The 27604-nt window shown below is 45.9% G+C and overlaps 1 protein-coding gene across 1 annotated transcript in view; it reads right to left on the reverse strand.

Moving 5' to 3' along the window:
* ATCAY (ATCAY kinesin light chain interacting caytaxin) overlaps positions 1–27604 on the reverse strand; it is a 120546-nt gene that overhangs the window by 53340 nt on the left and 39602 nt on the right. The window contains exons 3-7 of the mRNA XM_044282749.1: positions 19485–19546; positions 19180–19401; positions 18353–18538; positions 18116–18218; positions 9202–9333 (exon numbers count right to left, since the gene is read on the reverse strand). Coding sequence (XP_044138684.1) covers positions 9202–9333; positions 18116–18218; positions 18353–18538; positions 19180–19401; positions 19485–19546 — 705 coding nt within the window. The remainder of the gene's footprint in view (positions 1–9201; positions 9334–18115; positions 18219–18352; positions 18539–19179; positions 19402–19484; positions 19547–27604) is intronic.

Raw genomic sequence — 27604 nt, forward strand, 5'->3', positions numbered from 1 at the left:
GGGGGTAATCAATGACAGGGGGGTGATCACCCTATATAGACTCCCTGATCACCCCCTGTCATTGATCGAACGATCGCCGCTGGAAGGCTGTAGATCAGCTAGTTTGCCTGCACTTCCTGTGAACGTGCGCGCCTGTGTGTGCACGTTCACAGGAAATCTTGTGTCTCGCGAGATGACGCCCCGGCGCGTCCAGGAGGAATAACAGGGCCGCCGCAAAGACGCAATCCTGCGTGCGGCGGTCCTGAGCTGGTTAAACTGGAAAACCATTTTAAAACAGGTTGTCACGGCGCGGTTCACCGTGACTGTGTTGCCGGCTGGCTGCATGCCTTTTGCGTACTGGCTGCGGGTGATTCCGTGCAGGCTGGTTGCTTCTGGCTGCCGTATCTTGTGTGAACCTGCCTGTGTACGTGTGTACCTCTTTGACTGTATCTGTAGTTCTGTATCCATGAATCCTGGTTGCCAGGGACTAGGCCCGTCCCTGTAATTGCCTGTGTGTTGTTCCTGTGTATCTTTAATCCAGTTCTGTTGGGGTTAACTTCCCCTGTCTGCTGTGCCTGGGTGTGGCTTACCAGGTGCCTCATTACTGAGCTATATAGTCCTGTAAGCTGTGGTTCTGAGGGTCACTCTATGTCTGTCTGTCCGTCCTGAGTCCTGTCTGCGGTAACTGCTCTGCCTGCTTGGCTCTGCTTCATCCTTCAGTCCTGCAACCTCCTATTCAAGACTCTGGTGCTGCCTGTGTACAGGCCTTGTCCCTGCCATTTGATTCCAGCAGTATTCCACTAGTATTGTGACAGAATACTCAAGCCAAAAATGGAGTCCGCCAGGAGTTGAGAGGTTCGCATTAAGCAACTGCAGACTGCTATGGCTAATATGCAGACTTAAAAAAATAAATATGACGCCTTTGAAGGACAGACTTCCCACAACATCCAAATTTTTGGACAAATTATTCATGAGCTACTTGGTACAGTGCAGACATTATCCGACCAGATAGTCCACTTGGAGAATCAAGTTTCTGTACCACCCGCTATAGTGCCTGCAATGACCCCTAAGTTACCATCATTTATATTTGGCGGAGACCATGACAAGTTCCGGGGTTTCTTAATCAATGTAGGCTATACTTTGATGCGAATTCAACTCAGTTTCCTACTGATAGATCTAAAGTCTTATGTATTATTATGCTGCTGACACATAAAGCCATTGCCTGAGCTAGTCCATTGATTGAAATTAAAGATACCCGGCTAAATCACTTAGAGGACTTTATCGATGCAATGAGTCAAATGTTTGATGATCCCGAACGAGGTGCTACAGCTGAAGCAGCATTACTAGCATTGCACCAGGGAAAACTGTCACAGAGTATGCAATGGAGTTCAAGAGGTGGGCTGTCGACACATATTGGAACGACGCAGCAAAAATTTGTTTTTTTAGGAAAGGACTGTGCAGGGCATTAAAAGATGAACTTGCTTGTGCAGAGGCCCCTTTAGGTTTGGATGCTTTTATTAACCATTGTAATTCGAATCGATATCCGACTGTCTGAACGATTGACAAGACAAATGGGCTACATTGAATTAGGATACTAAGCAGTCTCCCTCTTTTCCTGTCTCCACTTCTAATGAACCCCAAGGAAAGATTTACAGATAATCAGGAAGTGAGCCTATGCAAGTATATTCCATACTAAGACGTGAAAACGTTGATCGAAGGGAGCACAGACTCCGGGAAAGTCTATGCTATTACTGTGGAAAGTCTGACCACTTCCTTATCAACTGCCCTAGCGTCCGGGGAGGTTGGTGGCAGCTATTACAGATCTTGGCTTTTCAGATGGAGAATCAATTGCGCAAAGGCATGGAGTTAAAGTTCAGAAAAAACTCTCCTCTGGTAATGGAGACCGTAGATGGATCACCAAGCTCTTTGGAGTCTCTTCCTCAATCAATTCAACTTCCTAATCTCGTACAGGCCTGGTTCCCGTAAAGGCAAGGTAGATGCTCTATCTAGAATCTTTTCCAATTATTCCACTTCTACGATTCTGCCCAAGACCATTGTTCCCAAGTCTAATTTTGTGGGCGTAATCCATAATAAAGACTTGCTTGAAGAGATAAAAGAGGCCTATGACAGACTCCTTGCTGTCTCGACCACCTGATGATGTGCATTTGGTGCTTAAGAACAAGGTTTTTATCCAGTTTCTTTTGGTGGCCCAGTTATCAACAGGATGTAAAAAAAAAGTAATGTCATGTGACATTTGTGCTAGATGCAAGACTGCACATTCTTCACCCATGGGTTTATTACAGCCTTTGTCGGCCCCCTCTCGTCCCTGGGGTTTATTTCCATGGACTTTATCGTAGATCTACCTACCTCTAAAGGAAAAAATGCAATTTTGGTAGTAGTTGACTGGCTCACCAAGGCTGCACATTTCATTCAATGTTCCGACCTACCCTCTGCTAAAGATACTGCTGTCCTCGTAGTTCAGAATGTGTTTAGTTGTCATGGAGTCCCTGATGAAGTAATCTCGGATCGTGGGGGGCAGTTTAAATCAAAATTTTGGCGTAGTTTTTGCACAGCACTTGAGATTGATTTTAATCTATCAACCGCCTTTCACCCACAATCTAATGGACAAACTGAACGCACAAATCAGACTCTGGAACAGTATCTTCGATGCTATATCTGCCATTTACAAGATGATTGGGTCGATCTGCTTTCTGTGGCTGAGTTCTCTTACAATAACTCCCAAAATGCATCCACCAAGTGAACTCCTTTCTTTGCAAATTTAGGGTATCATCCAAATATTCTTCCCAAATTCCCTGCTGTTTCACCTATTCCAGCAGTCGCGGAAAGGATCTTTGCATTACAGCAAAATTTAGAGCTATAAAAAGGAGCATTAGAGAGGGCTCAAGAAAATTACAAGAAGGCGGCAGATACATTTTGTAGACCAGCACCAATGTTTAAAGGGGTTGTCCGAGTTATGAAAAAAAAATATATAGCAATGAAAATCTGATGGGCAGCAATATATAACTAAGCTAAGCAAGTTTTATGCAAACAAAATATAGACATTTCCTAATTTCCCTTTTTTTTTTTTCTGGCCCTTTGTTTACATGCAATAAAAACAATCTCTGCCCCTCCCCCTGCTCTGCTAAGAGAGTGGATACAACAGCTGCCCTGAGTGACATGTCTGCCTGCTGGGAGACTCCGCAGCATGTTGTATGTGTAGGACTACAAGTCCCAACTGTACAATGACACTGCTAAGGGAATGAATACAAGAGCTGCCCTGAGTGACATGTCTGCCTGCTGGGAGACTCTGCAACATGTTGTATGTGTAGGACTACAAGTCCCAGCTGCACAATGACACTGCTAAGGGAGTGAATACAAGAGCTGCCCTGAGTGACATGTCTGCCTGCTGTGAGACTCTGCAGCATGTTGTATGTGTAGGACTACAAGTCCCAGCTGTACAATGACACTGCTAATACACACAGAATCTTCCCCCTACCTTCTTGTGCAATGCTCTCTAGTCCTTCAGCTCCTGTGCCCAGAATTGTCACTGCTGCAGATACCCAGTGTGTGCAGCTGAAGGGGTTAAGAATCCTAGGAGAGAGAGAGCAGACGGCAGTGAAGGGGGTGTGGCCAGCACAGTGACGTCTGTTTACAAGCTTGTAAACGACCTTTATCAGAGCAGGGAGAGAAGCTGACATCACAGCTCAGTGAAACCAGCCACCGGGAATAAAGTGAGTTAATTGGAAAGCTGTTATATTTGCCCAGTTAGAAACAAACAAAAAAAATATATAACTCAGACAACCCCTTTAAAATAGGGGATAAAGTATGGCTTTCCACTAGGAATTTTAAACTTAAGGTTCCTTCACCAAAAGTTGGACAGAAATTTATTGGGCCTTATAAGATCATTTGGATAATTAGTACAGTAGCTGTTCGGCTTAAGCTCCCACGATCTATGAAGATTCATCCTGCTTTTCATGTGTCCCTACTTAAGCCTGCCATACCCGATCCTTTTACAGAATGTATCAGTCCTCCTCCCGATGCGGTGGAGATAGATGGGCAAGAACATGTTATAGACAAAATCTTGGACTCCAGAATTTTCAGGAACCATCTACAATATCTCATTAAGTGGCAGGGTTATGGGTCTGAAGAGAATTCTTGGGAACCGGTGAATAATATTAATGCTCCCCGACTGATCAAACTGTTTCATCGTCCAGAGGCCGCTGTTGAGGTGGGAGTAATGTCGGTAATCATCCTGCTATGCTTAGTTCAGATTGTCTTGCGCTCAAGTTGATTGTGTCTCAGCTGGGTGCCATCTTACTTCCTGTTTCACATTTAAACCTCTCAAGCCTGTTACTAATCGCTTTAGTATTGTGTTTAGCTTCTGCTTGTGCAGTCCTCTTGCTTTGAACTAGCTCTCTGGTTCGTTCCTCTTCCTTGCGGTTTACCCTGCTACTCTGTTACATCCTGCTGCCTCCTGTTGCCGAACCAGATTGCTTGACTACGTTCCTGTGCCGCCTGTCCTGATCCATTGCTTGTCTGACCTCGGCTCTACTGCATCCTTCGGTCCTGCACCATTGCTACTGGTAACGGCTTTGCCTGCCTGGCTCTGCTGCATCCTTCGGTTCTGCACTATTGCTACCGGTAACGGCTCTGCCTGCTTGGCTCTGCTTCATCCTTCAGTCCTGCAACCTCCTATTCAAGACTCCGATGCTTTCTGTGTACAGGCCTTGTTCCTGCCATTGGATTCCAGCAGTATTCCGCTAGTATCTTGACACTCCTCCATGTCGCGTGCAGCCATGGACAAACTGGCTGCACACAGCCAGTTATAAAGTATATTAGGAAACTCTTTTTTTACCCTACCTCCCACTATATAGTGGAAAGTACTTTATATAGTGGCCAACCCCTTTAACAATTTTTTATTTTTTAAGTTTTTTTTCTTACTTTTTTGTAATGATTTTGAAGCTCCTATTTGAGCATACAAAATCAAATTTTTTATTTTGAACAATCGTATTTTTGAAATTAATTTATTACTGTCTATTGCTCATTTCTTATGTTGGCCTGCCACCTGGTGCCCAAAATTAGAATTGCAGTTTAAATGCTGTCAGCTTCTTCTCTGCCAACCATGACTCCCGCTGCACGCGCGAGCAGGCGCCATGCTTATCGCTCCAGCGCTGTACATGTACTGCGCTGGTAGCAAAAGGGTTATATCTTGTCTGTGTAGGCGCCAATCCTCGTTTTGGCTCACAATCACTGATTGAAACCACTGACCAAAACACTGACATGTGAACCTGCATGCATAGTCAGTGACGTAGCGTGTGTGTGTGTGTGTGGGGGGGGAGCTGGGGGGCTGTTGCCCCGGGCGCAAGATTCCAGGAGGCGCTAGCAGCACCGCCAATTAGGCAAAGTAAGGCGATTTCCCCAGGTGGCGCGGCCCTGGTGACAAGTGGGGAGGGGGGGGGGGGCGGTGGCAGTGCACAGGGAGATGAGCGCTTCCATTGAGGAAGTTCTCATCTCCGTAGTCATCTGTATACACATAGATGTGCTGTGGTGGGGCAGGGGAGAGGCGTCTCCCTTCCCTGTTCCTCTGATAGGCTGGTGGTATCAGAGGCCGGTGGAGGCGGCGCTGACGTCATCGCGCCGCCTGAGCCGTAAAGCGCGGAAGAGGCCTGCATCGCATCGCTGCCAGTCTGATGGAGGTAAGTATAAGTGTTTATTTTTTTATATGGTACTACTTACTGGCATGATTGGGGGGCATCTATGAGGGCACTTGTTAAGGCACATGATTAGGGGGCATCTATGGGGGCACTTCTTACTGGCACATTATTGGGGGCATCTATGGGGCACATCTTACTGGCACATTATTGGGGGGTACTGTGGGGGCACTTCTTACTGGCACATTATTTGGGGGCACTTCTTAAAGGCACATTATTGGTGGCACTTTTTACTGGCACATTATTGGGTTGCCACTGTGGGGGCATCTATGGGCGCACTTTTTACTGGCACATTACTGGGGGGACTATGGGGACATCGAATGAGGCCACAAAGAAGGGGTATTTTATATGGGGGAAGGGGGAGAGGAACACTATGGGGGCTTCTACTGAGGCCACATAGAAGGGGTATTTTATATGATGGGCTCCATATAGGGGAATTTTATACTGGGACACATTATGGTGGGTACTATGGGGAAGGGGAGAGAGGAGTACTATGGGCTCATCTATGGCGGGGAACTAAGAAGGTGTATTTTATGCTTGCAAATTATGGGGGACACTGAGGGCATCTACTGGGGCACTATATATATGGGGCATTTTATACTGTTACATTATGGGGGGCACTAGGAGGAAGGGGGAAAGAAGCACTATGGAGACATTTACTGGGGGCACTATATAGGGGTATTTTATACTGGCACATTATGGGGCACCATGGGGGCATTAGCTTAACTGGGGGCATTAAAAGGGGGTATTTTTTTCACTGGCACACATTATAAGGAGAATTATTACTACTGGGGGCATTATGATGGGCTTTATTACTACTGGGGGTCTATGGGGAACATGATTACTAGTATACTAGTATGGCACTATGGGAGCATTATTACTTCTGGGGCACAGTAGGGATATGTTGGGGGCACTGTAGGAGCACTATTACTACCATTATTACTATTGGTGGGACATTTGGGAGCACTATTACTGTGGTGGCACCCTGGCCCAGTATCAGCTTACCAATTTTTTTTAGGGGGGACATTAGGTTTACACTATTAGTGTCAGGGGCACTATTTGCAGGGCATAGTTATTTTAGGGCAGTGTGTGCCAATAATTATTGAAGGGAGCATTATTTGTGTAGTACTAGTATTGTCAGGGGGTTTATCGGTTTCTGCAGTATAATATTGGGGAGCACATCGGCACGGTATTGAGGGTGGTAGGATGATTTGTCCAGAAGATGGGAGGATGATGGAAAAGTAGTAAACTAACTTTGTTTGTCAAACTGCAGAGACGAGAAATGGCTGAAAAATGGTGGTCTGGTCTGAAGGTCTGAAAGGAGAAGATGATGAACGAACATCTACATCAAAAGGAGACATCACTGGATGTAAGTGATATGGGACGCTGTATTACCCTGTATGTTCTGTAGTGATGGGAGGATGGATATAGAATTTGGCCCACATTGTAGCAGCCTGGCCCCAGACTTCAGGTCACACTGTGTGTGCTCTGAATTATGGGGGCTCACACCCATCTACGACATTATCTGTACTCAGAGAGTTATCACTGTGTTATCTGTAGTGTTACGTATGACTGCAAGTTATATCTACTGCATTATATGTAAAAAAGGGGCGTGACCACAGGTGGGAGGGTGCAATACTTGGCTTGCCCCGGGTGCTGGCAACCCACGCTACGCCACTTTGCACAGTCAGACAAAGGTTTTTTGAGAATAGCCTGGTGTCAAGAAGGGTAGCAAAGAAGCCGCGTCTCTCCAAGAAAAACATTAAGAACAGGCTGACGTTCTGCAGGAAGTACAGGGATTGGACTGCAGAGGGCTGGGGTAAAGTTATTTTCTCTGTTGAAGCCCCCTTCAGACTGTTTGGGACATTTTGAAAAATGATTGTTAAGAGAAGAAAAGGCTATCTCATCCAAGGGCGTGGTATCTCTCATAATTTTGCCTAAGAACACTGCCATAAATAAAGAATGGCATCAAAACCTCCTCCAAGAGCAAATTCTCCAAGCCATTCAGGAGCAATTTGGTTATGAACAATGCATTTTTTAGCATGATGACATTTTGGGCCTCTCCATAACTTTGGCGCTTCTAGTATCACTTCTAAATGTAAAACATCTTCCGAGCGGTCTTACATTTAGACCGCTTTCTATGCCTAAAACAGGCATAGAAAATGGTAAATGAGTTGCACCTGTCGGCTCATCCCCTTCCCCGCCCACGCCATGTCCACAATTTTAGATCTGGGAGAAGTCACAGATAGCTGCGCAACTAACCGTTGCGCCACCATCTGCACCTGAAATACGCCCAAAGTTAATTTCACACTAGCGTTCGGGGCTCCGCTTGCGAGTTCCGTTTGAAGGCTCTCACAAGTGGCCCCGAACGGATCCGTCCAGCCCTAATGCATTCTGAGTGGATGCGGATCCGCTCAGAATGCATCAGTCTGGCACCGTCTGTTCGCGTCCGCCTGGCCGTGCGGAGGCAAACGGATCCGTCCAGAGTTACAATGGAAGTCAATGGGGGCGGATCCGTTTGAAGGTTACACAATATGGTGCATTTTTCAAATGGATCCGCCCCCATTGACTTTCAATGTAAAGTCTGGACGGATCTGTCTGAACGGATACCATCGTTTGCATTATAGGAGCGGATCCGTCTGTACAAATACCAGACGGATCCGCTCCGAACGCAAGTGTGAAAGTATAAAAAAATATATGAAATGCAATTTCTAATTGTACTTCAGTATACTATAGAAACATCTGACAAAAAGATCTAAAAACACTGAATTAACAGACTGTGTTAAAACCTAAATTGGTGTCAGTCTCAAAACTTGAGGTCCATCAGGTGCCTTTGCTATTAGTCATTTAACAGATCCATTGCTTCAATTTTTTTGTTTTTGCTAGTTTTTTCCTACATTGGAACATAAACAAAGAGTCCCACAAGGGGACCATAGCGGGAGACCATGCGACTGCAATGGCCCCCAGGGCAAGAAGGGGCCCAGTCTTAGTTGGGATTATCTCCTCTTCTACTGGAGGTGAAAACTTGGTCAGGACTCTACCCTCTAAAGGAACAACTTTTAGCAAACGAAGCAGTGGAAAAATTGTCCAAGGGTCATTGAAAAGGGTTTAGGCAGAAACCCTTGTTGTCCTGTGTGGGGGGTTTGATCCTGCTATGGGGCCCTTACTACTTTATGTACGCCACTGTGTCCCACAGATGTGACTGTAGCCATAGAGGATTCATAGGCAGAAGTTAGAATCTTTATGTTCTGTTGGTAGTAAAATGTCCAAATATTTTCCACTTCAGTCATTTAAACTAAAGCTGATGTCTACTCAACCAAAACTTGGGTTATCCCATTGCCCAACCTGAATATGCAAATTATAGGATGGTTTATTATTTGTGATTAACATTCTAACATTATTAACATTATTTGTGATTAGGCATTCTTGGTTATTATTGCAAGTCAATGATAAAGACAGAAATGTAAATATATTAGAATGGGCACATCACTAGATCCCAATATAAACTCACCTCCTATCTATCATCTGATAGCACTTCTTGAGCCATCCTAGCCCCGGCATTCTACGTCGAGGTGTGGCACCATTCAGGTAAACAATCATGTAATCCTCAGCCACTAGCAACTCCAAACTACTTATTACATACCTGCCAACATCAAACACAAGTAGTAAATATATGGGTTATTTTGTGATGTTGGAGATATATAAAGGGCGTTTACTCCTTTAGCATGCTGTCACACGTATTTTTTTTTTTTACTTTTACAGCATTTTTGTGGAAAAAGCACTAGCTCCAGATGCTAGCAGAAGGTCTATGGGAAATATGAAACACAGGACATGCAAGTGTTATTTTACTCCTGTTTTTTTTTTTTTTTTGCTTCTTTTTATAAATACTGTGTGTATTTTTCAGGCACTCCAGCTGTGGTGAAACTACGACTCCCAGCATGCTCCATTCATTTCTATGGAATTTTAAGAACAGTGAAACAAGTTTGCATTTTGGGAGGCGTAGTTTTACCACAGCTGGAGTGCCGAAGGTTAGCCATCACAGGCCTAGACTATTCAAAGAGTTGATTATTGTATTTTTTCTGCACTGGACAAAGAAAAATACATTGAAAAGATATCCATAGTGTTTAAACGTGATCACACATATAGGGAGTTTTAACAAGGCATGAGAGGCGCATGATCCCTAACAATTTGACGCATCTCAGCAGGTCAGTAGAGCACAATCTAAAATCTGAACCATCTGACTTTTTTACTGCACAATTCAGGTTCAAGAAGCTTGATAAATCTCCCCCATAATCTTATACAATTTAACTATAGACAAAGATATGAGATCTGGCTAGCCCTTTATAGTCAAAGGCCCACTCAGAAAAAAAGCCACATGAAGCCAATAGGAGACATAGTGGCACAGCCCTTTCTACCACTTAGTTCTAGTGATTGTCAGGGGTCACCAGTCGGGCATTTATGGCATATTTGGCATCTCCTATTAATCATACGGCACTGTACCAGAACTTAAAGGGGATTTCCAAGATTTTTATACTGATAACCTATCCTGTGGCACTACAACCTTATCACAGCTTTTTCTAGAATGAGTGACAACACGTTAATGTGGCCTAGATGCAGCTCAGCCCTATTCAAGTGAATGGGGCTGAGAGCGATACCAAGCACAACCGTTATACAAGGTATGACGCGGAGCTCGGTGAGCTCACAAAAGACTACGGCACTCACAGGAGAGCCGACGCCTTCTCAAACAGCTGAGCGGCAAGTGTCCCGGGTGTTGAACTTCCACCTTTTAGATACTGATGATGTATCCAGAGGACAGGTCATCAGTATAAAATAATCTTGAAAGAGGACCTATAACTTCTCCTGAAGTCTCTGTTTTAGTATCTACATTGTCCTTGTAATAATAATTCTGGACCATCTGTTCTTATGACTCTTTATTATTTCTGCTAGAGGTTATCAATGAAATGCTAGCAGTTTGCAATGAAGGTCCAGCTGGGCATTACCATTTGGAGGTGTACTCCTGCACAGTCTGACACTGGCAGCACTAATTGGATAGCGTCAGACTGTGCAGGGACACATCCCTAACTGGTAATACCCATCTGGACCTTCATTTCAAACGGCTAGCAATTCATTCATAACTTCCAGCAGGAATCAGAGTCAAAACAATAGGTGCTGTAGAACTGTTAGTATGTGGGGAATGCAAGTAATTACTAAAACAGACATGTTGAGAGAGGGCACAGGTCCTCTTCAAGAAAGCATTCATTGCTTATGGGGGAGGGTGGCAAATACTTTCAGTTTTAAAAGACCCATAATGTACTCTCAGTTGCAAGAAAAAGTATGTGAACCCTTTGGAATGATATGGATCTCTGCACAAATTGGTCATAAAATGTGATCTGATCTTCATCTAAGTCACAACAATAGACAATCACAGTCTGCTTAAACTAATAACACACAAAAGAATTAAATGTTACCATGTTTTTATTGAACACACCATGTAAACATTGTCATGGTCTTACCTTCTCACTGTTCTCCTTCGTTTGACATGTGCTGGCGGCCATCTTGGTTTCTGGGTTTCTTGTAGCCTCCCACCCTGCGGCTCCTCCTTCCCACTGGGAGGAGCTGGATGCCTAGCTCATATATATAGAAGGTCTGTGGCTTCAGTTCCTTGCTTGGTCCTCCTGTGTTCACATGCTTCTAAGACTGCTGCTGCTTCTGGTTCCTGATCCTGGCCTCGTCTGACTACCCCGTTGGTTCCTGATCCTGGCCTCGTCTGACTACCCCGTTGGTTCCTGATCCTGGCTTCGTCTGACTACCCCGTTGGTTCCTGATCCTGGCTTCGTCTGACTACCCCGTTGGTTCCTGATCCTGGCTTCGTCTGACCACCCTCCTGGTTCCTGACCTCTGTCTACGCAAGACCCTGCTTCGGTTTAGCCATCCGTTTGGACTTTTGCTACGGCTTGATTTCCAATAAAGCCTTCTTATTTCCACTCATCTCTGTTGTACGTCTGGTTCATGGTTCCATGACATTAGGACCAAGCCATGAATTCTGACGGTACAGGGCCATCCTCGCTACCTACGCTGGTTGCCAGACTTGATCAGCAGGATCACCTGTTGGGTCGGTTCGCTGTGGCGTTGCAAACCCTGCTTGAACGCACGGCTCATTTCGCTTCCGTTGCCGATGGGTCGGTTGTCGCTCCTGGGCCCGCTCCTACTGCCACTCCGGTTGTTGCGCCAGAGTCTACCCCGACACCTGTTGCTGCGCCTGCGGTGTCTCGGGGTATGACCGGTTCTGCCCCCCTTCCACAGCGCTTTGGGGGAGAGCCAACTCAGTGCCGAGGTTTCCTTAACCAGGTGGGCATTTATTTCGAGTTGCTGCCACATGCCTTTCCTACTGAAAGATCAAAGGTGGGCTTCTTGATCTCGCTGCTCTCGGACAAGGCCTTGGCCTGGGCCAGCCCTTTATGGGAGAACAACAATCCGGTGGTTGCCGAGTTTTCCGGTTTTGTTGCTTCTCTTCGGAAGGTATTCGATGTGCCGGCTCGTGCTGCCTCTGCTGCGAAGCTCCTTATGTCCATCAGACAGGGTTTACGATCCGTAGCTGAATACGCCATTGAGTTTCGTACCCTGGCAGCAGAGGTGGGCTGGAATAATGAGGCTCTGGTCGCTGCTTTCTCTCATGGTCTCTCGGATGCCTTGAAGGATGAGGTTGCAGCTAAGGACCTACCAGTGGAGCTCGAGTCTCTTATTTCTTTCCTGATTTTGATTGACACCAGACTCAGGGAGAGACCTTCCTTTAAGGAGAGCCTGCGGAGGTCTCCTAACAGATTGGCGCCTACGTTTGCTGTCCCACCCGTGCCTCCCTCTCCTCCCACGCCTCCTGGGGATGACTTGTCTGGGGGTGAACCCATGCAGCGGGGGTTTGCTCGCCTGTCTGAGGGGGAGAGGGTACTCCGGAGACACGAGGGCCGATGCATGTACTGTGGTCTCGGTGGGCATTTTCGGTTGGCATGTCCGAACCGTCCGGGAGAACGCTCGCACCTGAGGTCCTGTCGGGGGCAGATCTTGGGTGGAGTCTCCTCGTCCCCGGTTTCCCGTGTTGACAAACCACTGATCACGGTTGTCCTCTCCTGGGTCGGGGGCTCGGTGACGACCCAGGCGTTGGTGGACTCTGGTGCTGGTGGTTTGTTCATTGATAGAGTGTTCGTTGCCGCCAATTCCATTCCTCTGCAGCCTCGAGGTTCCCCACTGGCTCTTGAGGCGATAGACGGCAGACCACTTCTGCCGCCACACGTGACTCATGAGACCCTTCCAGTGGGGATAGCCATTGGTGCCGTTCACAGAGAGTCGGTCTGTCTCCAGGTTATTTCGTCTCCACACTACTCGGTGGTCTTGGGGTACCCCTGGCTCCAGAAGCATAATCCGACTTTCGATTGGAGATCGGTCGAGATCCTCTCGTGGTCACCGCAGTGTGGGGCTAGTTGCATCCATGGGCCTGTCAAGTTACTGTGTACTTCCTCGGACTCTCTGTTGCCTCCTGAATACGAAGAGTACCGGGATGTATTCGATAAGGTGCGCGCGGTTGCCCTACCTCCGCACCGCCCATACGATTGTGCCATAGAGTTACAATCCGGTGCCGTTCCTCCTCGTGGCAAAGTCTATCCACTGTCGGTAGCGGAGAATGAGGCCATGGAGGAGTACGTGAGGGAGGCGCTTTCACGCGGACACATTCGCAAATCCTCGTCCCCGGCAGGGGCTGGATTTTTCTTTGTGAAAAAGAAGGGCGGCGAGTTGAGGCCTTGCATCGATTATAGGGGTCTCAATCGCATCACGATCAAGAACGCTTACCCGATACCCTTGATTTCCGAGCTGTTCGATCGCCTCAAAGGGGCCACGGTCTTTACCAAACTCGACCTGAGGGCGGCATATAACCTGGTAAGGATCAAGGCGGGCGATGAGTGGAAGACCGCGTTTAACACCAGGACCGGTCATTATGAATCCTTGGTTATGCCCTTTGGGTTGTGCAATGCGCCCGCAGTCTTCCAGGAATTCATCATTGATGTTTTCCGTGACCTGTTGCAGCAGTGTGTGGTGGTCTATTTGGATGACATCTTGGTATATTCTGCATCCATGGAGGCCCACATTCTGGATGTCAGACGAGTGTTGCAACGCTTACGAGAGAACAAGCTGTTCGGTAAGCTTGAGAAATGCGAATTTCACCGATCCCAGGTAACCTTCTTAGGTTACATCATTTCCGCTGAGGGGTTCTCCATGGATCCTGAGAAGGTTTCGGCTGTCTTACAGTGGCCCCAGCCCAGTGGGCTTCGTGCCCTGCAGCGCTTTTTGGGCTTCGCCAATTATTATCGGAAGTTCATCAGGGACTTTTCCATGCTAGCCAAGCCTCTCACGGATCTGACCAGGAAGGGCAGTAATCCTCAGGTCTGGCCTCTCGAGGCCATCCGAGCTTTTGAGGCTCTAAAGTCCGCCTTTGTGTCGGCTCCGATTCTGTCGCATCCCAACCCTGGGTTGCCTTTTGTCCTCGAGGTGGACGCGTCTGAGACGGGAGTAGGCGCCCTCCTGTCTCAGCGTAGAACACCAGAGGGTCCTCTGCTTCCTTGTGGGTTTTACTCCCGGAAACTGTCTTCCGCGGAGTGCAACTATCAGATTGGTGACAGGGAGTTATTGGCCATCGTGCAGGCCCTTAAAGAATGGAGGCACTTGCTCGAGGGCTCGGTGGTTCCGGTTCTCATCCTGACGGACCACAAGAATCTGACCTACCTCTCTGAGGCCAAGAGATTGACACCACGTCAGGCCAGATGGGCTCTGTTCTTGTCACGTTTTAATTACGTGGTCTCCTACCTACCCGGCTCCAAGAACATCAGAGCGGATGCCTTATCACGGCAGTACTCCGAGCTGTCCGGGGAGGAGTCGATTCCGACTACGGTCATACCCCCGAATCAGATCCTGGCCGCTATTCGCACCAGCCTGACCTCTCCTCTGGGTGAGCAGATTCTGGCGGCTCAATCTGGTGCTCCCTCTGGGAGACCCAACGGCAGATGTTTTGTGCCTGAGGAGTTGCGCACTCGGTTGTTGCGAACCTACCATAACTCCAAGGCCGCGGGGCACCCTGGAAAGAATCAGCTGTCCTGGGCGGTTTCACGTCTGTTCTGGTGGCCTTCTCTACGTTCCGACATCGCCGCATATGTAGCGGCATGCTCCGTTTGTGCCCAGAGTAAGTCCCCTCGGCACCTTCCCTTGGGCCTTTTGCAACCCATAGCCACCGGGGAGCGTCCATGGTCACACCTGGGGATGGATTTCATTGTGGACCTCCCTGCATCCCGAGGCCATACGGTCATTCTCATGATTGTGGATCGGTTTTCCAAAATGTGCCACTGTGTTCCTCTCAAGAAGTTACCCTCTGCACAAGAGTTGGCCTCGATTTTTGCCAGGGAGGTCTTCCGGTTGCACGGTTTGCCCAAGGAGATTGTGTCGGATCGGGGGAGTCAGTTTGTGTCCAGGTTCTGGCGCGCCTTTTGCTCCCAGTTGGGGATTCATCTCTCTTTCTCCTCGGCCTACCACCCTCAGTCCAATGGGGCCGCAGAACGATCCAATCAGGCCTTGGAGCAATTCCTTCGTTGCTATGTCTCCGATCACCAAGACAATTGGGTTGACCTCCTGCCTTGGGCTGAGTTTGCCAGGAACACGGCGGTGAACTCTTCCTCTGGGACGTCTCCCTTCATGGCCAATTATGGGTTCCAACCTGCCGTGTTACCGGAGGTATTCTCTCCCCAGGATACTCCGGCTGTGGAGGATCACCTTTCCGTCCTACGTACTTCTTGGGTACAGATCCAGAGGTCCCTTGAGGTCTCTGCGCAACGCCAGAGACTCCAGGCTAATCGCAGACGAGCGCCCGCTCCTTCCTACCAGGTCGGAGACCGTGTATGGTTGTCCACCCGCAACCTCAACCTTCGAGTGCCCACTCCCAAGCTGGCGCCTCGCTTTGTTGGTCCCTTCCGAGTGCTTCACAGGGTAAACCCGGTAGCCTATGCCCTTGCGCTTCCTCCTGGCATGCGGATCTCCAACGTGTTTCATGTCTCCCTGTTGAAGCCATTGGTGTGTAATCGTTTCACTTCCTCGGTTCCTCGGCCCCGTCCGGTCCAAGTGGGCAATCGTGAGGAATATGAGGTGAGCAATATCCTGGACTCACGCCTGGTCCGCGGTCGGTTGCAGTTTTTGGTCCATTGGCGTGGTTATGGTCCAGAGGAGCGTTCCTGGGTTCCCTCCGCAGATGTCCATGCTCCTGCGTTGCTCCGAGCCTTCCACGCACGCTTCCCTCTGAAACCGTTCCTTACTCCGCGGAGGAGGGGCCCTTGAGGGGGAGGTACTGTCATGGTCTTACCTTCTCACTGTTCTCCTTCGTTTGACATGTGCTGGCGGCCATCTTGGTTTCTGGGTTTCTTGTAGCCTCCCACCCTGCGGCTCCTCCTTCCCACTGGGAGGAGCTGGATGCCTAGCTCATATATATAGAAGGTCTGTGGCTTCAGTTCCTTGCTTGGTCCTCCTGTGTTCACATGCTTCTAAGACTGCTGCTGCTTCTGGTTCCTGATCCTGGCCTCGTCTGACTACCCCGTTGGTTCCTGATCCTGGCTTCGTCTGACTACCCCGTTGGTTCCTGATCCTGGCTTCGTCTGACTACCCCGTTGGTTCCTGATCCTGGCTTCGTCTGACCACCCTCCTGGTTCCTGACCTCTGTCTACGCAAGACCCTGCTTCGGTTTAGCCATCCGTTTGGACTTTTGCTACGGCTTGATTTCCAATAAAGCCTTCTTATTTCCACTCATCTCTGTTGTACGTCTGGTTCATGGTTCCATGACAAACATTCAGTGCAGGTGGAAAAAGTATGAACCCCTAGAATAATGACATCTACAAGAGCTAATTGGAGTGAGGTGTCAGCCAACTAGAGTCCAATCAATAAGATGAGATTGGAGGTGTTGATTACAGCTGCCCTGGCCTATAAAAAAAACACACCAGTTCTGGGTTTGCTTTTAACAAGAAGCATTGCCTGATGTGAATGATGCCTCACACAAAAGAGCTTTCAGAAGACCTACGATTAAGAATTGTTGACTTGCATAAAGCTGGAAAGGGTTATAAAAGTATCTCCAAAAGCCTTGCTGTTTATCAGTCCACGATAAGACAAATTGTCTATAAATGGAGAAAGTTCAGCACTGCTGCTACTCTCCCTAGGAGTGGCCGTCCTGTAAAGATGACTGTAAGAGCACAGTGCAGACTGCTCAATAAGGTGAAGAAGAATCCTAGTGTCAGCTAAAGACTTCCAAAAGTCTCTGGCATATGCTAACATCCCTGTTAGCGAATCTACGATACGTAAAACACTAAACAAGAATGGATTTCATGGGAGGATACCACAGAGGTAGCCACTGCTGTCCAAAAAAAACATTGCTGCACGTTTACAGTTTGCAGAAGAGCACCTGGCTGTTCCACAGCAGTACTGGCAAAATATTCTGTGGACAGATGAAACCAAAGTTTAATTGTTTGAAAGAAACACAGAACACTATGTGTGGAGAAAAAGAGGCACAGCACACCAACATCAAAAGCTCATCCCAACTGTGAAGTATGGTGGTGGGGGCATCATGGTTTGGGGCGGCTTTGCTGCGTCAGGGCCTGGACGGATTGCTATCATCAAAGGAAAAATGAATTCCCAAGTATATCAAGACATTTTACAGGAGAACTTAAGGCCATCTGTCCACCAGCTGAAGCTCAACAGAAGATGGGTGTTGCAACAGGACAACGACCCAAAGCATAGAAGTAAATCAACAGCAGCATGGCTTAAACAGAAGAAAATATGCCTTCTGGAGTGGCCCAGTCAGAGTCCTGACCTCAACCCGATTGAGATGCTGTGGCATGACCTCAAGAAAGCGATTCACACCAAACATCCCAAGAATATTGCTGAACTGAAACAGTTCTGTAAAGAGGAATGGTCAAGAATTACTCCTGACCGTTGTGCATGTCTGATCTGCAACTACAGGAAACGTTTGGTTGAAGTTATTGCTGTCAAAGGAGGTTCAACCAGTTATTAAATCCAAGGGTTCACATTCTTTTTCCACCTGCACTGTGAATGTGTACATGGTGTGTTCAATAAAAACATGGTAACATTTAATTCTTTGTGTGTTATTAGTTTAAGCAGACTGTGATTGTCTATTGTTGTGACTTAGATGAAGATCAGATGACATTTTATGACCAATTTGTGCAGAAATCCATATCATTCCAAAGGGTTCACATACTTTTTCTTGCAACTGACTCTGATGTTAATGGTTTGCAGTTTTTACAAGTGGGATCCATGATGCCAATGTTTGTGCAAGTGGAAGATAAGCCTAGTGCTCGTGGCAGTTGATTATATTCATCATCTTAACGTACAGGAAAAGATTCTCCATGATGTAATGGTAATCTGGACAGGTGCTGTCAGGTAGACAACAAGCAGCAAATACAATGATGGCGTTCAGACCCTCACCATAGTACCCTGAAACAAATGGAAAGAGATTAGCTTAAAGTAAGCACAGATGCTATTGAGGCTTGTATAAGGTGAAAAATAGTTTTCCTACTGATATCAAGATGTGACAGTATTAGATAAATATAATAGTGGTAACCCCTCACCTCCATGTGTAACCACCTTCATGTATGGTTTGATCATTTGCAGATCAATGCGATGTTCCTGCTCGCCTATGATCACAGTCCTCCACAGGCGTCCATTTGTAGTACCGCCTTCTTCCACAGCTCCATCACCAAACAAGTCAGCGCTGTCTCCAGGCATATTCTTGGCACTTGCAACAGGTGTGTCATCTATGGATAAAATGATTTACCTGGAGAACATTTGATATGAATGTATTCCTGCTGAAATAAAAAATATATGGACTCTACACTCGTGCCACAGCATGTCATACAGATGTCCTAAAGTCAGGAGATTAACACACATGAAAAACTGTTTTCTAATTTTTTATTTTTTTTGGGGAAAAAAATGGTATAGAAAAAAACAACTATTGTATTGCTAGTAATCAACAGTGATATAGTGTTCTTCACAGCTCTGTCCTCAGGTTCCTTTATACCATAGATGCTTTGTTTCTTAATCCCTGCATATAGTGTATGTAAATTATGTTTTACAATGCTTATGGCTGTGCATGCTTATCTCAAAGCTGGCAGACACACAGCACTACAAGAGACTAGATAAAGCAATATGTAGTTGGCCCTCCCTGTCTACCAACATATAACTTGGATACCAGACCACATTGCTTGTTCATATTAAGCAGCACCAGAGGTTTAACCTGGAACACAATGTCCATTGCTATATATTTGCATTAGAATTATGATTACATTATTTACAAGAAATTGGACAACTTCTGGATATCTTAATTGATCAATTAGCCACTCAAATCACTTGTTCTACAACGCAGTGATCACAGACTTCACCAATGTGATCATCCTACCTTCCCATTCCAACTCATTTCCATTGGCCAGGAACTCTAATGAATCTGTTTCATCTGGAGTCTCAATATCATCCACATTGATGTCCAGATCATCTGGCGTATCTAGAAAGTCATCAGAAAGTACAGAGCCTTCACTCTGGTCTAATGAGATATTAATCTCTGGAGCTACTAGGGTTTTACGCTTGCGATGAGATCCACTGATGTTTAGCGTACTCGGCGGAGCTAAATAAAAAGAAATGCATAAATATATAAATGTGTGTAATGTTTTTCATCTTAGAAACGTTTTGGTTTAGTAAAGTACCTACAAGATGTAATGTCATCTGTGGGAGAACCAAGAGTATCCAATCCTGTGTCTTCAGGAAGTGGCCTGTAAAATATCAATAGGTTTATAAAAGTCATGGACATAATTATGCTTCCAAATTGTAGACATTAAGCGGGAGATTTATCAAACTGGTGTAAAGTAGAGCTGGCTTAGTTGCCCATAGCAACCAATCAGATTCCTTTGGAAAAGAAAAGGTGGAATCTGGTTGCTATGGGCAACTAAGACTGTTCTACTGTATACCAGTTTGATAAATCTCCCCCTCACTGTCTTGTATTTTCCAAAGATCTATTTACTACTAAGCCACCTCGGGGTGTTTACTACCTTAAAGGGGTTGCGTCACTTCAGCAAGTGGCATTTATTGTGTAGAGAAAGTTAATACAAGACACTTAGGCCCCTTGCAGACGAGCGTGTCCGGATTAGGTCCGGATGCGTTGCGTCTGCAAACGGGGAAAATCGTGTGAGTAAAGCCTAAAGCCACATTTTAGTAGGCATCCTGTATTCAGAATGCTATTATTTTCCCTTATAACAATCATTTCTATGTGGCCTGTGTTGTGTGAAAAACGCAGAATAAAGAACATGCTGAGATTTTCACGCAACGCACAAGTGATGCGTGAAAATCACTGCTCATATGAACAGCCCCATTAAAGTGAATGGATCCGGATTCAGTGTGGGTGCAATGCGTTCACATCCCACATTGCACCGGCACGGAATTCTCGCCCGTGTGAAAGGGGCCTTACTAATGTATTGTGATTGTCTATATTTCTTCCTTTGCTGATTGGATTCATTTTTTCCATCACATTATACACTGCTCGTTCCATGGTTACGACCACCCTGCAATCCAGCAGCGGTGATCATGCTTGCACGCTATAGGATAACGCGCCAGCCTCTCTGGTGGCTGAGACAGTGGGAGCTCAAATAGACTGGTGCTTTTTCCTATAGTGTGCAAGCACGTCCACCCCTGCTGGACTGCAGGGTGGTCGCAACCATGGAAATGAGCAGTTTATAATATGATAATTACTGATTGGAAAAATGAATCCAATCAGTGAAGGAAGCAATATGGATAATCATAAAACATTAGTAAGTGTTTCGTATTAACTTTCTCTACATAATAAATGCCACTTGCTGAAGTGACACAACCCCTTTAAGGCAGTAAAACACCCCGTGAGATGTCTGTTCTTTATGTGCGACCAAACAACTGGACTGATTCTTGCCAAATTTGGCACACAGGTACATCAGGTGTCTGGGAAGGTTTTAGACCATGTCTCAGCTCTCTAGGATGTACCGTTTCTGAGATATTCCCCCAAAATTTCCTTCATTAGCCAATAGAAGCCTGCAAGTCTTTCTCTTCATATCCCAACTGCCGGACACACGGTCACATGTGCCTTATCAACCAATAGAAGTTCACAAGTCCTTAGTCTCCACAAACACACAGTTTTACTCCAGGTTTCCATAACAGAGCCATTTTTCTTCACTGCTGTAGGTTAGCTTTAGGATAGGGCTACACGAAATGTGTCATGTGACAATAAGTCACAGTGCGACACCATAGCCTATCCTTATAAAATTTGTTGCGAGACAAATGTCATTCAACACATGTTGTCATGTAGTCCTAGCCTTAAAGGGGCAGCTGCTGTGGAGGTCACTGTTAAGGGAGTGGGGTACTGTGGAGGTCACTGTTGAGGGAACGGGGTACTGTGGAGGTCTCTGTTAAGGGGGCAGGGAACAGTGGAGGTCACAGATAAGGGGGCAGTCCCCTATGGAGGTCTGTATTAAGGGAAAGGGTGTTGTATAGGTCACTGTTAAGTGAGCGGGCCTCTGAGGAGGTCAATATCAAGGGAGTGGGGTACTGTGAAACTCACTGTTAAAGGGGCAGGCTGCTGTGAAGGTCAAAGTTAAGGGGATGGGCTGCTGTGAAGGTCAAAGTTAAGGGGATGGACTGCTGTGGAGGTCCCATTTTAAGGAGGCTGGGCACTGTGGGGAAGTCAGTGTTAAGGGATGAGGAGCTGTGGAGTTCACTGTTAAGGGGGCGGGGTTCTGTAGAGGTCACTGTTATGGGGGATACTGTTGATACTGTTGAAATAGATTAAATATACCCGTGCAAAGCCAGATCCTTCTGCTAGTGTATAATATACTTACACACATGGAGGAACGGACCGTACTTGTGAATGGCTCTCTATTTTGTCAGGAACTAACTGGATCCTGCTGGTGTTGCCTACCTGTCTGCTTTGCATCTATCTTTTATACATTTTAGAAACTATATGAATTTTTGTTAGTCGAACATCCCACTACTCCATTGTTTTATTTATTGCCCAAAATTCATAAAAACGCACAATGTCCACTGGGCAGGCCCATTGTTTCTAACAGGGGGTCTTTATTGAGCAAAGCCTCGATTTTTCTGGATAAATTATGTCAATATGCAAAAGAAGCTAAATCTTATATACAAGATACCACAGACTTCCTTAAAAAATTAACTATGGTTGACATACCGGAGGGGGCCATTTTGGCAACCTTCGATATTGTCAGCCTGTATACCTCTATCCAACACTACTTAGGCATGACATCAGTTAGGGAGGCCCTGAACACTTCTGACTTTACACCCGAATGCAGAAATTTTGTTTTATCTTTACTGCATCTGATACTTAAAATGTATTTATTTATTTGGAGATGACTACTATATGCAAATTAGGGGGCGGCCATGGGGACGAATGTGGTGCCTACTTATGCCAACATGCCCATGTCGCGCATGTGGAGGAACACTGCGTCTATGTGTCCCACTACTTCAACCATGTGCTGAGGTGGTGGCAAAACAGACAATATTTTCGTCATTTGGACAGGGACGATTGCAGAATGGGAGTCTTTTTATCTCTTTCTCAATGCTGAGCAGCGTAAACGTCTCCAATTGAAAGACAGATCTGAAACACTAGGGATCATAATAGACAGCGTATACCTTTTGTATCGACTTATAGTGGCATTAGTACTCATATCAGCAAGATTATTCATACACACTAGTCTCTTTTAGCCATGCTGATGTTACAGAATAAAAATTTCAACCTTTTAATGTCCTATAGGAGATCCCGTAATCTTAAAGACAGGCTAGTGAAAAATTGCATAGGATCCAGTAAGACTTTGCAACAAACATTTTTGACTTAAAAAAAATAGGTTGTTTGTTATCCATGCTTACATTGTGTGAACTGCAAATACAGTCATGATCAAAAGTTTAAGACCACTTGAAAAATGCCAAAAAATCATATTTTACATTGTTGGATCTTAACAAGGTTCCAAGTAGAGCTTCAACATGCAACAAGAAGAAATGAGAGTGAGAAAACATTTTTTGAGAATTCAATTAATTGAAAATAACCATTAAACTGAAACAGGCTGTTTTTCAGCTGATCAAAACTTTAGGACCACATGCCTTTAAAAGGCCAAATCTGTGCAAAGATGTGGATTAATTGTCATTTTCTGTCAGGTAGTCACACGTTGTGATGGCAAAGGCAAAAACTCTCCCTTTTTGAACGTGGTTGGATTGTTGAACTGCATAAGTAGGGTCTCTCACAGCGTTCCATCGCTGCTGAGGTGGGACGCAGTAAGACAGTCATTTGGAATTTCTTAAATGATCCTGAGGGTTATAGAACAAAAAAGTCAAGTGGAAGACCCAAAACAAATTCGTCAGCACTGAGCCGGAGGATCCAATTGGCTGTCCGTCAAGACACTGGACGATCCTCGATCCAAATTAAGGCCCTTACTGGTGCTGACTGCAGCTCCATAACCATCAGATGGCATCTGAGACTGAAGAGCTTCAAAAACAAAAAACGTCTTCAAAGACCTTGTCTCCTTGTACACCACAGAACTGCTCGTTTGGACTTTGCAAGAGAGCACCAAACATGGGACATTCAAAGGTGGAAGAAAGTTTTATTCTTTGATGAGAAAAAAATGTAACCTTGATGGTCCTGATGGTTTCCAATGTTACTGGCATGACAAGCAGATCCCACCTGAGATGTTTTTTACGCGCCACAGTGGAGGGGGCGCCATAATGGTCTGGGGTGCTTTTTCCTTCAGTGGAACAATGGCGCTTCAGGAAGTGCAGGGGCGTCAAACGGCCGCTGGCTATGTTCAGATGTTGCAGAGAGCATTCCTCATGACTGAGGGCCCTCACCTGTGTGGTAACAACTGGGTTTTTCAACAGGACAACGCTACAATACACAATGCCCGTAGGAGAAGGAACTTCTTCCAGGAGAATAACCTCACTCTTTTGGCCCACCCTGCGTGTTCCCCTGATCTAAATCCAATTGAGAACCTTTGGGGATGGATGGCAAGGGAAGTTTACAAAAATGGACAACAGTTACAGACAGTAGATGGCCTTCGTGCGGCCATCTTCACCACTTGGAGAAATGTTCCCACTCACCTCATGAAAACGCTTGCATCAAGCATGCCGAAACAAATTTTTTAAGTGATAAACAATAACGGCGGAGCTACTCATTACTGAGTTCATGTTTGGAAGTTGGATTTCTGTTTTGGGGGGGGGGGGGGGGGTAGTTTTTTTTTTGGGAGGTGTGGTCCTAAACTTTTGATCAGCTGAAAAACAGCCTGTTTCAGTTTATTCGTTATTATTTATAGCATGTTAAAGCTCTACTTGGCACCATGTTAAGATCCAGCCATGCTAAATATGATTTTTTGCCATTTTTCAAGTGGTCTTAAACTTTTGATCAGGACTGTACATGATCAAGGGTACACAATTCACACATCCGACTACGCAAGTAGCATATGCTATTAGACATTATTTGACATGCGATTCTTCTTATGTTATTTATGTTCTCTGGTGCCTGTGCAATTGCTATATGTCGGGGAGACAACCTGTGATTTGAAAACAAGATTTAACCAGCACCACTATTTCGATCAGAAAGCAAAGACTTACCGGTGCCTAAACACTTTGCTGATAAAAAACATACCGAAGGTGATCTTAAATACATGATTATTGATCAGGTTCCCCCTCTAAGAACGGGGGGTAATAGTGTCAAATTATAAAAAAAAAAACAGGAAGCAGAGTGGATATTTAAACTTAATACGCTAAGACCAAATGGTCTCAGTGTTGATTTCACCCTGATTATTTGTCTGAATAGTCCATTTTAAACCTTTTGTCTCTTTTCCGTCTCATACAGTCTGTGTATATAGTTGTTTTTAGGTTTAGAACACGATATCTTATTATTTTAGAGTTGTTCTGGAGGGTCAACATATGACCGTCTTGCCAAATAGAAAGAAACACAGTCAGCTGTATTGATTTTTATGTATTTTTCTTTTTATCAAATTTTTTTCTTCTCGATTGATTATGTTTTTTTTAAAATATTATTAGGCATGACATGTATGCTGGATCCTAATAATCTAAGATTTTGCTGAGAGACCCAGGGGACACCGTCTTGTGGGATTACACTTTGCGGTGCCTTTTGTACTTTTCAGTGTATACACAAGGTGTCTGTGACTAGGACATCATACTTAACAATTTGTCATTCTATGTGGGAGGCAGGTAGGGTCGATTGGCGTATATGTATCACGATCGGCGTGACTATCACATACGTGACACAGAGGGAGGGAAAGAGGAAGGCCCTGCCCAAGTGAGAGGGAAGGTGGTGACCCCTGACTCACCTTGCGGCTGGCACCTGGCTGCCCTGACGTCCCTAGACTGGTTCCTCACCCGTACGCCGATCACGTGCCTAAAACCCTGGCTTTCCCTAAGATGAGCCCTAGATAGTGAACAGGGCGGTGGGAACACTAGTCCGCACCACTAGCTCTAAAGGAAAACACCAAGGGGAGGACAGACAATACAGACTCAACATATAATCCCAGGTGGGCGACAACAGGAGACAACAAAAAGCCCAACAGGGATCCGGAGGGTAGCACTCTGGAACAACAACCAGGATTCACAGCTCCAGTGGGTCAGTATAGAAGTCCAGGCAGGAAGCTCTATAACTGGCAACTAGAGAAGTGTGAGAGGAGAATATAAGGAGGTTGGGAGTGGCAGACAAGAAACAGCTGAGGAGGAGAAGCTACGGATCCCTGAGTGAGACAAAAAGGATTGCAAGGCAAACACAGAAAACAATCACTAAGAAACAACGTGATCTTTAGACATAGAGCGCGCAGCCACCCGCTGCGACTTCCTGACCCCGGGTATAACGGAGTCAGACGTGGCTCTTGACACCCTCGTGACAATATGTGTTGGGTAATGGCCAGTTATCCAGCACATGTGCCTCTTGACACGGGATCGGGTTAGGTCCACTTAATCGCAGCACTTCCCACCCCTTTCCCACTGCATTTTCCCTACGGTGACATTTCATAGCTCGATTTACTATATTATTACCTGGTTACTAGGATACGCTGCTATACTTTCGCTGATCATGTGAAGTATCACGTGACAGTGATGCGCAGACATGCGCATGGGAACCTCATACAAGTCAAGCAATGTTTTGTCCGATCACGTGATGCATCACGTGACTATGACGCGCGGACATGCACACTGAAATATCTTGTACGCTATGCATTTATGCCGGCTGATTGTGTTCTTCAGGTGAGAGGTCTGTGTTCCCCATAAGTTAACACCCCTTACACCTGAAGATCATGTACACTATTTATTAGTTAAGGATAAAGCTGGGTTTTACATATGAATTTAGAAAAATATATATCAACATGAGACCACAGAGCACTTTACTATGTATATAATGAATTATTACGTATATTGCTGGTCTTTTTACTGTATATCATGTGAGAACTTTATGTTTATTACTATTAAGTGATTATCAATTATGTAAATGTATTGACACCTTATCAATATGCACAGAGACCAGGTATGTATTGCTTGAGAATGGCCCCAGAATGCAGACTGAAACGTTGCATGAGTGAATAAAGGACTTCACATTTTTTCATCTATTGGAAGTGCTGCAGATTATATATATATATATATATATATATATATATATATATATGTGTGTGTAAATATATTGCAAGCTTTGGGAGCAGAGGCCAGCCATAAGGAAAGGTTACAAATGATTGTGTAACGGGGGGCTAGCAACACGCTCTTTCCCTGCAGCACCGCCAGCTAGTGAGGAGGAGCGAGGACGTGGCTGGCGCCCTCGTCTCCATGGTGACGGGGGGGGGGGGGGCCCAGCCGCGCGCGATTCCTCAGCATGGCCGGCGTCCTCCATCCCCTAGACAACGAGCAGCTGGGGAACTGAGCGCTGATGTTACTGAATCGGCACTCAGCTGTACTGAGATGCGGGACATGGGTCATGTGACGCTGGCCACATCACATGACCCATTTAGAGGACCAATTTAAACAGGTAACCTGCTGGCCACAGGTTGCCTGTGATTGGTCTTACTTCATATCTATTAATTCCTGTGTGTCCGACTTCTACCTTTTGACCTTGGCTTGTATTTGACTCTGATCTGGTTCTACCTCCTGACCTCGGTTTGTATTAGACCTTGACCTGGTGTTACCCCTGGTACTGATGCGACCTTCTGGTTTTTGACCTCGGCTTGTACTCATTTGGCATTACAGTTTATTGTGTGCCCTCCTATCCTTGACCTTGGATTATTACTCTCTGATGCCAGCCTGGGAAGCCTTGTTTCTGTGTGATCTGTCTCTCTATTGTGTACTTTCTATGTTGTTCCTTTCATTAGGCCCCTGCACGTACATAAGCTACGGACTGCCGGCCAGTTGTACGCCGTCTGTTAGGACGGACCGTGCAAGTAGGTAGGGATAAAGCTGCCTGACCGTTTTCAGGGGATAAGATAATTTTTTTTTGCATTTAAAGAGAGCTGTAAGCTTTATTTTAGTCTACCCCCACACTCTTTGGGTTCCAAACAACAGAGAGTAGGCATTATCTCTTTGTTGCAGGGAGACCCACAAGTATGGGCTTACTCTCTCCCCACGGATTCCCCTTGCCTAGCTACTGTTGAAGCGTTTTTTAAGTGTACTCTACAATGAACCCAATTAGGCAGCTGTAGCAGAGTCTCAATTAAAGTCTCTAAGGCTATTTTCACACTAGCGTTGTTTAAATCCGACGTTCAATTCCGACACCGGAACTGCCTGCCGGATCCGGAAAAACGTGTGAAAACGGA

This window comes from Bufo gargarizans, chromosome 1 (genome assembly GCF_014858855.1).
Source record: "Bufo gargarizans isolate SCDJY-AF-19 chromosome 1, ASM1485885v1, whole genome shotgun sequence".
Taxonomy (NCBI): domain Eukaryota; kingdom Metazoa; phylum Chordata; class Amphibia; order Anura; family Bufonidae; genus Bufo; species Bufo gargarizans.